Here is a 14,696-nt window from a genome sequence, read left to right as displayed (position 1 = left end):
AGCACTTGACAGCAACATGAGTTGAAATAGACTCTATGGTGATGGGCTTGATTTTTGGTTTACCCTTATTGAAAGGAGTTCTAGTGGTGCAGTATTTAAGAGCTCAGCTGCTAACTAAGAGATTTTCAGTTTGAAGTCACCAGCAGTTCTTTGAGAGAAAGATATAGCAGTCTGCTTCTATTAAAGGTTATGGCCTTGGAAATCCTATGAACAGTTCTACTTTGTCCTTTAGAGTAACTAGGAGTCAGAACTGACTTGACATCAATTGGCTTGTACCCGTAGTGAAGGAATTGAAGATTCTGTCCTTCTTGTATTAACAATCAATACCCACGTAACAAGTAGTCAAGGAAGCAAACAATGTATTACATTTTGCAGATCTGCTGCAAAAGACCTCTTTAAAGTGCTAAGGAGCCAAGATGTCATTTTGACTACTAAGGTGTTCCTGACTCAAGCTATGAGTAATCACCTCATATTCATGCAAAAGCTGGACAATGAATAAGGAAAGCTGGAGAGGAATTGATGTATTTGAATTATGGTGTAGGTGAAGAATATTAAATATACATCATAGACTGCTAGCAGAACAAATAATTCGGTTTTGGAGAAAGTACCATCAGAATCTTCCTTATAAATGACATGTTATCAGGAGGGACTATCCCTGGAGAAGGACAGCATGCTTACTGAAGTAGAGGGTCAGCAAGGAAGAGGAAGACCATCAGTGAAATGGATTGGCACAGTAATTGTAACAATGGACTCAAACATAACAACAGTTATAAAGATGGCGCAGGACTGGGCTGTGTTTCATTCTGTTTGTTCATGAGGTCTCTGCTGGAGACCAGCCTCGACAAATTATTAGGAGGCTCTTGAACGAGGATATGGAGTTGGTGGAATGAATTATATGGAGTCAATGGGCCGTTTTGAGTCTCAGGCAGATGATGGTGATGACTCTCTCTTTACTTCAAAATTGTTGCTTCTTATATCCCATTTAGAATGTACTATGATCTCACAATAGTCATGTACAAGCAGTTACAAATCAATCAAATATTATATTCTTACATCAAAGGTACAAGAGGAATACATGGTCATCAAACATTCCTGCGTCTCTACACTCCCTAGCCACTCCAATAATGTCTGTCCTCTGTAAGCGACTCTGTTTCTCTCTAATCCTTCCTAAAATGTCTAGTTTGACCTTGATTTGTTTTTCTCTAATCCTCTTTAAATGTCAGGTTAATTTTAAACAAAGGTCTACATCTTAACTTCTAACTTTACCAACATCTGTTACTTTCTATAGATTTATTAATTACAATTCACAATCAAAAACACAATTTTTACTATATCTGGTCATGCATATAATTGATTTAACAATAAAAACAAGAACATAAAAGTACCCTAAAGTTTCATAGTTAAGAACAAAGCAGTAATTCTCTTATACTAACAATTTCTCAAAACCTCTAATCAAATTTTTACTTCTGTTCTTAAGCTCCCACTGTTCTTGACTGTTTCTAAGCTGCTTTCTAAAGGCCTTAATGTCCTTGACTGAAACTACATGGAATGTTGCTTGCAAACTTAAGCTTGAATTGCTAAAACTTTATCTAGTGTAGTTATCTCTAATATTAAAACTTATTGTTAAAGTAAAAAACAATTTTTATAACTACGTAAGATTGAATATGGTGTGAAAGTTAGTAGGCAACTATTATAACATGAGGTTTGTTTAAAGTGTCTAATGATTATGCAAGATTTTCTAAAGGAAATCAGAAATAAACTATTTTCCAAGGAAAAGCTAGAAACCGTGGGGCCCCTGCATGAAATATCCCTTGTGGTTTTGCCAACCATGGCGACATTCATTGTTGCTTGGCTAAACAATGAACTTTTCATGCATAAGGCTTCTCGCTGTTCCGTTCCTTGGCAGGATGGCGTCCGCCAGGTCTCTATGAATCAGAACCATCTCAATGACATCTAACAGCAACAATAACCTCCAGTTGTGTGTGTGAGTTTAGATGTGCTATTAGAGGTCTAGCACATGAGGTATATATTTTCATATTTTAACACATCAGAAATCAGCTTGCCAGTCATTATTTAATTGAAAATACCTTTTGTTTTTAGTGGCACAGAAGATAAGGTGTTTATTACATTAATGGTATCATAGATTGAAGAAAATCATTACCCTTTGTGCTGATTCTTGGGCCAATGACAACATCAATGGGATTCAGTTTCTCCATGTGCAAAGTGGGGATGATTGTCCATCCCTCAGCTAGTCACTATGAGGCTAAGATTAGTCACATCTGCAGCAGGATTCTGAAGGGGTCAGGCTCTCACCTCCTTCCCCCAACAAAACACCTTGGTGGGGCAAAGGTAGGCCTCTGGCAAGCAGGTTTTCAGTGCATTTGTTTGTCTGTGCAGAGGGAGCCCTTGGCGTCAGGGCCAAGCAAATATTTGAAGTTATGTATTAACCTGAGAGCTGTGATGGCGGCTGGAGGGCGACCTTGTGGGTTCTCCAGGGCCTACCCTGGTAAGTCCCCAGCCTAGAACAATTTTACTCTGAAAATAGGTCTGTGGGAGAGGGCCAGAGGAGCTGAGTAGAGGGCTGAACAGTGGTGAGGGTTGAACGCTTGAGCTAGGGTTTGAAAGACTTATTGCAGCTCTCAGCAAAGGTTTGAAAGCCTTACTGAGGCTCCAGGCAAAGGTACTGGCAAGCATTTATCCAGATGGAGGTACCTTAGCCCCAATAATCCTCTTTCTGTATAACCCCTTTTCCCCAATCTACCAGACAAGTGATTGACAGCCTCTAGGACCCAGTCCATCCCTAGAGGCAGTTTGGAGCTCCAGAGCACCCTTCACCATTAGCACTAAACCTGTGGGCAACCGATTTCAACAAATGTTGGAACCCACATTAGAGAGAAGCAGCAAAATTTGATAGTGAGGCCCAACAGGAGTTTGCAGATGGCAGCAGGGTGCACCTTCCCACTTAGTCTTGGAGTCCATAGAGGGCTCCTGGGTTTTTGATAGACAGAGTTACCTCCATAGCTGTGTGGGGAGCCAGGGGCTAAGGTCTCAGGCCTGGAGCCACACAGGCCTGGGCTTGAGTCCCAACTTTGCTGCCTCCTAGTCTTTGGTTTTGAATTAGGAACTCTACTCCTCGGAACCTCAACTTCCCTTTTGTGGAGTGGTGGTGGTGGTGGTTATGTGTCATGGAGTTGATTCTGACTTATAGTGACCCTATATAGGGTTTCCGAGGCTGTAAATCTTTACAGGAGCAGAAAGCCTCGTCTTTCTTCCGTGGAGTGGCTAGTAGATTCGAACAGCCCAACTTGTAACCCACTACGCTACCAAGGCTCCTTTTTTGTGTGTGGAGTTGTTGTTGTTTAATGCTGTTGAGTTGGTTCCAACCCATAGTGACCCTGTATAAGGTTTCTGGGGAGCAACTGTTGAGTTTGAACCACCGACCTTGCAGTTCAAATGGCTTTTCAATCTGGCACATTAACCCACAGTGCCACACCAGGACTCTTGTGTGGAGTAGGCAGTGACAATATTATGACTTACCTCTTGGGTGAAATAATTGATGTTAACCAAAAGATTGGTGGTTCAAACCCTCTCAGAGGCACCTCAAAGACAGATTTGACAATTTTTCAACCGAGCTTCCATACTAACATAGATTAGGAGGAAAGGCCTACTTCTGAAAATCAGATGATGAAAACCCTGTGGATCACAACAATCTGGTTCACAACTTATTATGGTCATGGCACAAGACTAGGTGGTGTTGTGTTCTCTTATGCATGGGGTTGCCATACCTTGGGGGCTGACTCAATGGCAGCTAACAACAGCAATGTTAATTGAACATTTACTATATGAAATATCATTTTAAGAATTTTGTGTGTATTAACTCATGTAGTTTTTACAAGTGTATCAAGCAAAAATTTAATTATTCTATCTATTTGACATATGAGGAAACAAGAGTTGAACCTCTTGTTCAGCACTGTTATCCAGTAAGTGGTGGAGTTGGACCCCAAGCAGCTTGGAGTCCTGGTGTGGCATGATAGGATAAGCACTAGACCGAAAGGTAGGTTAGAACTGTAAAATTGATGGTTCAAACTCACTAGCTGCTCTTTGGAAACACTATACAGGGATACTATGAGTCAGAAATGACTCGATAGCACTTAACAACAACAAAAGTCTGGCTTCAAGACCTGCTCTCTGAACCATATATAAGTTTCTCAAAAGATATCATATGTGTCTAATAGATGTTAGTTATTAGCGTAGTGGTTACAAATTGGGCTGTGAACCACAAGGTCAGCAGTTCGAAACTACCAGCTGCTCCGTGGGAGAAAGATAAGACTTTCTGCTCCTGTAAAGATTTACAACCTCAGAAACCCTGTTCAGGGTTGCTATGGGTCAGAACCGACTCGACAGCACTTAACAATAACAACATTATTCTTAACCTATTAGGCCAGCATAGACATAGCCATACACCCTTCTCAGGAACAGGGGCACAGGTGGGCTACAAGTATTTAGGGTGCATCATGGTTTGTGAGGCACTTTCCATGCTGAATCTCTGTTTTCATTAGGACTCTGTGTGTGTTCCTTCTGCTTCCTCTCATACCCCTTCAGATGCAGGTGGTATGACCTTAATAAATATGTAAGAGAAAGAAGTATCAGGTGACTCTGTGTAGCTACAAAACCCTCTGCCTATTCAATTACTGGATGATCAGAACTCAACTAGAAGAAGAAAGAAGAGGAAAAAAAAGAGTAATCTGATACAGTTTGATGAACTTGACCTACACCTATGAATGCAGTAGCTCAAAAGAGGGAACAAATCTTTTCAGCAAGGATTATTCCCACCCCCTCTATACATAGAGTAGCCAGGGATGAGCAACTTAGACATTGGCTACCCAAAATTGGGGGCTACAAAGGCAAGAAGTGACTGGCTTACAAGCTTTCAAGAGGGAACCTAGATTCAGAGAGCGTGGAGCAAGGTAGACTCTCCACTGAGTAGTATTCAATCTGTCTAGGTGGGGCTGATGAAAGGAAATGCAGATAGGTCTCTTGCAATATAATAGTGAATAATTGTTATCAGGACTGATTGTTAGGGTTGGAAATGTAAAGATAGACATTTTGTAGTAAGGAGGGGGAGTGATTAACTTTTCAGTCTAGGAGTGGAGGCCCCTGGGACCATCAAGTGAGAAGAGCGGAGAGTGGGACCCTACCCAGAGAAGCTGTGATGCCTGAGATGGAGGCAGAGACGATGATGTGGAGAGATGGAGCAGCTGGGGACTTTAAACCCAGAAAGGGAGAGGGACTGTGTGCTGATGACCGGGGGACAGGCTTGTAGTATATACCCTTTGGTTGGTTGATGATGCATGGAAGGGATTGTAACCATGGCAATGAAGTGATATACGATAGGATGAATGTAAAACTAATGTTTGCCCATGTAAACTATCACATAATTCACAATAAAACATTAAAAAAAACACAACAACCAAAAAAAATCCTCTGCATAGTGAACAACAGGACTCCTGGTGTGACACTGTAGGATCAATACTGGACTTCGAACCACAAGGTTGGCAGTTTAAACCCTCCAGCTGCTCCTCAGAAATCCTATATGGGATTGCTATGAGTCAGAGCTGACTTGATGGCACTTAACAACAACAATAGTGGACAAGAAGTCCAGCTCCAGCTTTAACATTGAAATAAGCAAACAGAGAAGCAGGCCCTTTCATTGAGCCTCCTTCCAGGGTGGCACAGGAAGAGCAGGGGCCTGAAGAGCTGCCAGGAGCTCAGAATCCCTTCTTGGACAGGTGCATACAACTCCAGAATGTGGCAGCTCATAAGCCTCTTACTGTTTGTGGCCATCTGGGAAATTTCTGGCACACCAGCTACTCCTGGTAAGTTTGTCCTTCTTTCTCTTCCCTGCCCTCCCTGGACACACCATCTCTAGCACCTGTCTCAGCCACAATTTCCCCATCTGCTAGGGCCTGGCATAAGGCAGAGAGGTAGGTGCAGAAGCTGTCAGAGTAACCTAGGTAGGGTGGTTCTGGAGGGCAGTCTAGTTGTCAGGGTGCCCATGGTCACACCCTGGAACTCCTTTCCCTAATCTCTACTCACAAAGGGTCTGCTAGCCTTCCCACTTCACACACTGGCTTGCTCAACTGTAACAGGCTACTACCCATATTACCCCAAGAACATCTTCTCCTCCAAATGCTTAACATCTGTGCTATTGCTTTTTCCTGCCCCATCTTTGGTCCCTACCAGCATCAGAAAAATACCTGATTTCCAGGGGGTACTTTGAGCAATGATATGAGGCCCATTCTGCTGCCTCCTCCCTCTCAAACCTCCAGCCCTCTGGACCGGGTCTTGTCCTTTCTTAGCTGCCTGGATGTCCTTTTCTCCCTCATCCTATCTGCTCCACTTGAATTCCTCTTTCCAGGCTCCTTCAGCAGACTTCTTCTAGGGGGGCTTTCTTGATCTGTGTTTGATCCCTTCCCCTATCTCACCCCATCCTCTCTTTTTCACTCCCATGATTTTACCCCTCCTTCCTTGCTGTCCAACTGCATTCAAGATAACACCTCTGGAGCCCAGGAGACAATTGGTTATACTTTAGTCTGCCTGTCTTCCAGGTATGCCTGCCCAAGAGGAATGGTCAAATGAAGTGCAATGGGTGGGGGTGAGTAAGGGGAGCTTTCCAGGAATGGAAAGAAAGAGTGGGTGAGGGCATCAGGATGGAGCTGTATTAGGAAGGTGTATTTGGAGAACAATGAGACTGATTTCGTTTTGCACTCATAATAATGGTAATAACAGCAATAACGACAGCATTGACAACAGTATTTGGCATTTACTAGTGAGTATTTATTTCTGTGCCAGGCAGTAGGGTGGTCCAAACAACTGTGTACTTGAAAACTAACCAAAAAGTTGGGGCTTCAAACCCACCCAGAGTCACCTTGGAAGATAGGGCTGGCAATCTGATTCTAACCAGTTCAGTTATGGCCAATAAAGCAAAAGGATGAACAGTCCCAAAATTTTAATATTTGGGTGAAGCAGAATGATACCAGAACAGGAAAAAAAAATTGGCAAGAATGAGAGGCTCAGAAGAAATGAAGTGTGTCCTCTAAGGAGCCTGATACAGGAGTTTGGATTATTGCCAGGACTATGACCTCCTGGTGTGGGATTGTAGAATCAGCACTGGACTGCGAACCACAAGGTTGGCAATTCAAACCCACTAAGCTGCTCCTGAGAAAACCTATACAGGGTTACTATGAGTCAGAACTGACTCAACAGCACTTAAAAACAACAACATGGACACACACTTTGTTTGTCTCTGGAGTAGATGTTCTTTGCAATCAAGTCTCCAGCCATCCTGAAGTCACTTTCTCATTATGGGGAAATAACAAAGGAGCTGAGGACAGATTTTCTAGGAACATAGTGACCTCCAGTGGCCCGAGACAAAAATCTTTCTAGGTTCTTGCCAGTTTGGCTCTCCCAGGCCCTCTTCGGTCCCAGCATCCTCAGGCCCCTCAACTCCCCATCCTTCAGATTTGGTGTTCTTCAATGGCAAGCGTGCCCATCAGGTACTTCGGATCCACAAGCGTTCCAACACCTTCCTGGAGGAGCTCATGGCAGGCAACCTGGAGAGGGAGTGCATGGAGGAGACCTGCAACTTGGAGGAAGCCCAAGAGATTTTCAAAAACGTGGATGACACGGTAAGGCTGTTCACAACCTTTCAACACAAGAGTGGGTCATGGGGCCAGGCTGGTGCCCAGAGGAGCAGGCAAGGGCTGAGAAGTCACTGAGAAGTGGGGTGATAGACACCAGCTCCTTCTGTTTCCAACTTGTTGGTGATGTCAAGTGGGTTGAATAGGACACTGGTCCAAGAACAGAACTCTGCAGTTAGCTCCAAGGTGGTGGGTAAGCCCTTGGGTGGGCTTCTTACCCAGCTTCATTACAGCTAGTTTTGCCTACCCAGAACAGACTGACATGGCCTCCTGTCTCTATTTTATACTACTGTCTCCCTATCTATTACGAAAAGGCCACCACCCCTGCTTCCATCCCTTCACCTGCTGATCAGACTTCACAGTGCATGTTCACTCTGTGCCTAGTTGTAATTTTCATAGGAGAATAATCTGATTGCTCAGGTGGTCTAAGGGGAAGGTCAAAGTGGCCCAGACCACCCCCCACCCCCCATGCAGAGCCCTATGGAGGTGGCTTTGAGATAGTAGGATAGATTTGGTAACGGAAGTGTTTCCTGATACAAGGCTAGCTTGTCACCAGTAGAATCTCCCCATTCCTAACCCTCATGGGCTCAAATCACTTAATCCCTGGAGCTGTGCCACCATATGGAGCCCCTATCAGATGGGTTGTCCCTTCTCTTCCCCTACCCTTCCTCAGCTTGCTACCCATCTGCTCCCCTTTGAATCCCCACTGCCTCTTTTCCAAACAGCCTTCTCAGCAATCATTGAAGTGATACTTTGCTACATGTGCAAATCTAAACACATGGCATTGCTCCTGTGCCCTCCATTCTCTCTCTTAATACAGAACATGAACTGCTTGTCAAGATGCCACAGGGCTACAGCCTACCTCATTGTCTCCACTAACAATCTCTCTCATTTCTGTAGTGTTTTTTCCACCCCTTCATCTACTAGCCTCTTGTGATGGTGGATTTCAGTGTGGTCCCCACAGTATCCCCTAGGACCTGGATGGAAATGCAAGATCTCTGCTGCCCCAGGCTCTGAACCAGCAATCTGTGCTTTAACAAGGAGACCCTGTGTGCACCTAACTATGAAAACCCCTGGCTTAGGGAAAGACTGGATCAGTGAGAAGTCTCAAGCTGCAGGAGGGAGGTGATGGGCCTGAGAAGAAGAGAGGGATATGGGATTGTTCATGGAGGAAGGAGAAGTATAGCTTTGACTAGCAAGGAGTTGTCCCTCGGGGTCTGGAAGTCCATCCTCCCTGCTCTCATTGTCTGCCTAGAAGCTGCCTTTGCCCTTTTTCTCCACAGCTGGCCTTCTGGTCCAAGTACATTGGTGAGTGCATTCTAGACCCCTATGGCTATGCCTGTACAATGCCCTGTCCCATTGCTGGCTATCCCTTCCCCTAGGTGTCTCGGTTGTCTGATGGGGTCTTCTGAGACACTGGGAGGCTGGGAAGGTGACTGGGAACACTAGTGACCTTCCCACCCCTGTATGGCAGATGGGGACCAGTGTGCAGCCTCACCGAAAGGGCACTTATGTGACAGCCCATGCTGTGGGCATGGCAGGTGCATCGATGGCATCGGCACATTCCTCTGTGACTGTACCGCGGGCTGGGAAGGCCGCTTCTGTGCGCAAGGTTAGGAATGCCCGGGTCTGGACGCTTCCATAAAGATTTCTGTGAAAGTGATTAACAAGACCACACCAAGTGATAGCGTGTTAAACAATGTCCCTGGGCAGCAACCTGCCTGTCTCCTGCAGTCAGCCATAGTCTGCAAGGGTGGTGGAGGGATGAGGGTTGCTTATTCGGTATGGGGCCCGGCCTTCACACTTTCGCGTTCGCTCTTTTCTCTGCCCAGAAGTGCTTTACTTTAACTGCTCGGTGGACAACGGCGGCTGTGCCCACTACTGCTCAGATAAGGAGGGCAGGCGCCGCTGCAGTTGCGCGCCTGGTTACCGGCTTGGGGACGACCCCATGCAGTGCGAGCCCACAGGTGAGTGGTTCTGAACTGGAGAGCTAACCTGGGGCGTTTCTTATCTGGCCCCCAACCCAGGTTCCTTTCCCTACAAGCATGGTAATGGTGGTGGCGGCTGTGTGCAGTGGAGTCATAGCGACCCTGAATAGGGTTTCTGAGGCTGTAAATCTGTACGGGAGCAAAAAGCCTCATCTTTCTTCCGCGCGGAACAGCTGGTAATTTCGAACTGCTGGCCTTGAGGTTAGTAGTCCGACTAATAACCACTAGGAATCCCATCGCAGTGTTAGAGGGATGTGGGTGGCAGATGCCTTGAGGGAAATCTATTTACTGGGGCACGAGGTGGGGTAATGGTGAGGAGCACAGACACATGCCCAGGAGTGTTTATTGAAAGACAGAGAGTGAAGGCTGCGTAGGGTTGAATTAATCGGTGACATGAGAGGTACCCAACCCAACCTAAGGATCTTCCGTACTGCTTTTCTCTAGGTGGCCCTGTTCTCCTCTGAGACACCTTCCAGTGCGCAAGGCCATAGGTGATTTATGTCCCAAACTCGGGAAAGTTTTAGGAGACAAGCATCAAGCATCCTAAATCCGTCTTCAATGGGTTTATCTCCTTCGGACACATTGTCCAGTCTAATATCTTTCTTCACCTCTTGCTTCTCTACAAGGGTAAAGATAGGAACCATGAGTGTGCTTTGTGTTCTATTTTCCCTTTTATATATTTTTATTTCTATAAAGTTTATGCATGTATAAAGTTTAAGAAGTCAGTTTTACAACTCTACTAATGGAAAACAGCAATTTTTTGCTATTGTCTAAGTACTGCATCTTATTTCTCCTTCTAAAATTGTGTCTATGTTTTTAGCATCTTATTTTGTTATTTCTTGATTTCTCTGATTTAAGTTTCACTTAATGACTTCCAACAGAAGATAACAGTCTTTCATCATCCTCTCAAATTTATGATAATAAAATTACATTGTTGCATTATTGTTGTTGTTGTTGTTAAGTGCTGTCAAGTCAATTCTGACCCATAGTGACCCTGTACAGGGTTTTCAAAGCTGCAAATCTTTACTGGAGCAGAAAGACTCATCTTTCTCCCACAGAACTGCGGTAGTTCAAACTGCTGACTTGAGATTAGCAGCCCAATTTGTAACCATTACGCTACCCGAGCTCCTTTTTGCATTATGATAGGAAGTAAATATATGCTGCTGCTGCTGCTGCTGTGTACCATCAGTCAGTTCCACTCGGTATAGGGTTTCTGAAACTGTAAATATTTCTTGGAGTAGAAAGCCTCATCTTTCTCTCGTGGAGTGTGAGAAGGCTTCAAAAAGTTTGTGGAATAATTGAATTAAAAGATAATGAAGTTTTCCTAAAAACCTTTTGAAGCCTCCTTGTAAAACCAACTGAACCATGTAGTATATTTCGAAGACATTTTGTTTCTTACACATCCCCAAGGAGCTCTGGTAGCATAGTGGTTACAAATCAGGCTGCAAACTGCACTGTCAGCAGTTTGAAACTACCAGCTGTTCTGTGGGAGAAAGACGAGGCTTTCTGCTCCTATAAAGATTTACAGCCTCGTAAACCCTGTACAGGGTCGCTATGAGTTGGAACCGACTCCACGGCACATAATCACCACCACCAATACATCCCACCCCCAACCCAATTAAGAATATTTTTGTTCCTTTTAGGCCTCAGGTATACCTGTTGTGTCAGCTACCCAAGTCACCATCAAGGAGAGGCTTTCTTCTAGTCTTGGATCCTATGTTCCTTAGATCCTCTGCCCGACTTCATCTTTCATGGTTACTCATTTTACTATTCTTAGATCAGATCCTTAAGTTGCATCCAAAAAAAAGTCACCTTTTTTTCAGGAAAAGGAATTTAAAAAAAAATTTTTTTTTTTTTTCAAATTACCCATCTATGGAGCTGTGATGGTTATTAATTTGTCAAAATTCCCAAAATGTCAATTTGGCCATGATTCTAAGTACTATTTAATTATTCTCCATTTTGTAGCTTGATGTAAGGGGAATATCCTTAGGGGTGTGACCTGCATTCTGTCTATATTGTGGATGTTGCACAAAGTTCTCCATCTCTTGACCCTGCATCTGACTCATCATTATCTGACCTCTGGTGTTTGGGATGTGAACCAGCAGCCTACCAGCTGACCTGGAGATTTCATCAGCTCCCATAACCCTATGACCCAGCAGCCTGCTGTCTGATCTGCTGATTTGGGGTTTGTCAGGCCTTGCAAATATGTGAGTCAGGAGAAGCTACAAGTCTGATGCCTGACCCATAGATTGCAGACTTACCAGCCTCCACATCTGTGTGAGCCATTTCTAGAAATAAATCTCCCTCTCTCTCTATCTTTCTATATAGATGTATGTGTGTGTGAATCACAAGGGTGGTTCAAAAATTATCCATGCTATAGCTGTAGAATTAATTTTAATCAACTTTTAGAAAAGACAAATAACATCATTTTTTGACATAATCTCCTTGTTTTTCAATAAACTTTGTCCATCTGTCAACAAGCTTTCATATTTCCCTTATTAAAAATGGTTTAGGCTGAGCTGCTAGCTCTGCAATCTTCACTTCTTCATCACAGGTGAATCTTCATCCTTGAAGGGTTGCTTTCAGGGGACCAAACAGGTGAAAATCCAATGGAGCAAGATCAGGACAATAAGGAAGATGTTTTAACACCTCAAAACAAAGATTTTGCAGACTGTCTACAGTGTGGATGTGTATTATCCTGCAATATAAGTCCTTTGGATAGTAGTCCTTTGAGTTTAATCTAAAATTTAGGCTTCAGTTCTAAAGTGAGCATCACTTTTACATTCAACAAATCATAGAACTTGTTTAATTACAATGATTACAATCCCTTCCATGTACAATCAGTTAACAGTATTTCTCTCTATTCACTTTAGCCACTCCCCCTTTCCATGACACCATCTCTGGCATAGCTGCTTCACTGGATAAGATCCCATATTCCGCTTGTGTTATTCTCTCTTGATGGTCAACAATATTTCTGTCTATTCACTTTAGCTCTTTTTTGTTTGTTTGTTTGTTTTGTTGTTGTTGCTGCTGTTGACTTTTTTTTTTTTTTAAGGCTTTTATTGTGGATTGAGTGAAAGTTTACAGGGCAGATCATCAGTTTTACATTCAACAAGTTATACAACTTGTTTCATCATAATGATTACAATCCCTTCCGTGTACCATCAGTTAACAGTATTTCTCTCTATTCACTTTAGCAACTCCCCCTCAACATGACCCCATCTCTGGTTCCATCTCTGGCATAGCTGCTTCTCTGGATAAGGTTCCATATTCTGCTTGTACTATTCTCCTTTGATGGACCTAGGATCCTCTGTTTCTGGACTGTAAGATTAACTACTCCCCTGGTTTTGTTACAAAACTTCTACCTTTACAATTATGACAGTCACAATTAGTCATGATAACAATTATTCACTATTGAATCATATGAATCTTATCCCCATCTCTTTTCATCAGACCCATCTAGACAAGATGAAAACTATTTAATGGGGACTCTTTCCTACCACCCCCCTCTATAATCTTAAACTAAACTCTCTCTTGAAACCTTGTAAGCCAGTCACTTCGTGCCTTTATTGCCCCCTCATTTTAGGTAGCCAGTGTCTAAATTACCTGTCCCTATCTATCCTGTGTACAGAGGGGATAGCATTGATACTTGATGTGAAGACTTCTTCCCTCTCTGTTGGTATTTAGAGTTACTACGTCCATGAGTATAGGTCAGGTTCATCAAATTGTAGCAATTTACCCTTGTTTCCTTTATAAAAAAAAAAAATTTTTTTTTTGTAATCTTTCTCTAGTCAAGTTCTGATTAGCAAGCCATTGAGGCTAAATCAAAAGGTTACTGTATGCAAGTTTGGGTGTTCTTGTGCATCTCCCCTTACTTCATATCAGCTGGATGCTTCACTCTCAGCTCTAGCCCTCTGTGCTATGTTCTTGTGCATGGGTGCAAGCGTCCCCCGGTCTCACCACACTTTGGACCAAGCAGACCTTCCTCTTCTTTCACTCAACTTTAGGTCAACAGGAATCAATGAATTGTGATTGAACTCAGCCCATTTCTTCATTGATGCCTTTCCCCCTCTTCCACTCACCAGTAGACCAATGTGGTTCCCAGCAAGCTGACATGCCTGTATCTGTGTTCCCTTTAAGTTTCAGTCTTAGAGGGGAATTTGTCCTGAAGGAACTTGATTACTTGCCTTGATGGCTTCCTGGTGAACAGCTTGATTATTCTTGTAGTAACCAGTCATGCTGATAGCATAATAGATAAAGATGGACATTATCTCATGATTAAAGGGACAATTGAACAAAATGAAATAACCCTAATAAATATCTATGCTTCCAATGAAAGAGCTCCAAAATATATAAAACAAACTCTAATAGATTTGAAGAAAGAAATAGATGAATCTACAATAATAGTGGGTGATTTTAATACACCACTTTCAAAAATGGATACAACAACCAGAAAGAAACTTGACAAAGACACAGAAGAACTAAACAACACAATCAGCCAACTGGACCTCATAGATGTGTACTGAGCATTCAACCTAAAAACTACCCAATACATATTCTTTTCCAGTGTACGTGGAACATTCTCCAGAATAGACCATGTTTTAGGCCAAAAAACAAATCTCCATAAATTTACAAATATCAAAATACTACAAAGCATCTTCTCAGACCACAATGCTATCATATTAGAAATCAACAATGGGAAGACCAAGGAAATCAAGTCAAATACATGGAAACTGAATAACACCCTGTTTAAAAGTGACTGGGTAGTAGAAAAAATTAAACGTGAATTCACAAAGTTTCTAGAAATAAATGAGAATGAAAACACAACATACCAAAACCTTTGGGGCACGGTAAAAGCAATGCTGAGAGGACAATTTATTGCAATAAATGCACACATCCAAAAAGAAGAAAGTACTAAAATTAACACATTAACACAACATCTACAACAACTAGAAACAGACCAACACAGGGAACCCACAGCCACCAAAAGAAAAGAAATAATAAAGAT

At 43.0% G+C, this 14,696-nt stretch overlaps 1 protein-coding gene across 1 annotated transcript in view; it reads left to right on the top strand.

The window, feature by feature from the left end:
• The first annotated feature begins 2,460 nt into the window (after positions 1-2,460).
• Positions 2,461-14,696, top strand: part of LOC102810728 (vitamin K-dependent protein C-like) — a 60,609-nt gene continuing 48,373 nt past the window's right edge. Inside the window, exons 1-6 of the mRNA XM_006877845.1 lie at positions 2,461-2,506; positions 5,790-5,876; positions 7,522-7,688; positions 8,984-9,008; positions 9,175-9,312; positions 9,533-9,667. Of these exons, the coding sequence (XP_006877907.1) occupies positions 2,461-2,506; positions 5,790-5,876; positions 7,522-7,688; positions 8,984-9,008; positions 9,175-9,312; positions 9,533-9,667 (598 nt within the window). The remainder of the gene's footprint in view (positions 2,507-5,789; positions 5,877-7,521; positions 7,689-8,983; positions 9,009-9,174; positions 9,313-9,532; positions 9,668-14,696) is intronic.

The sequence above is a fragment of the Chrysochloris asiatica genome, unplaced genomic scaffold (assembly GCF_000296735.1).
Source record: "Chrysochloris asiatica unplaced genomic scaffold, ChrAsi1.0 scaffold00635, whole genome shotgun sequence".
NCBI classification, from domain to species: domain Eukaryota; kingdom Metazoa; phylum Chordata; class Mammalia; order Afrosoricida; family Chrysochloridae; genus Chrysochloris; species Chrysochloris asiatica.
The sequence above is the reverse complement of the archived record's forward strand: the minus strand, read 5'-3'. Positions and strand labels throughout refer to the sequence as shown.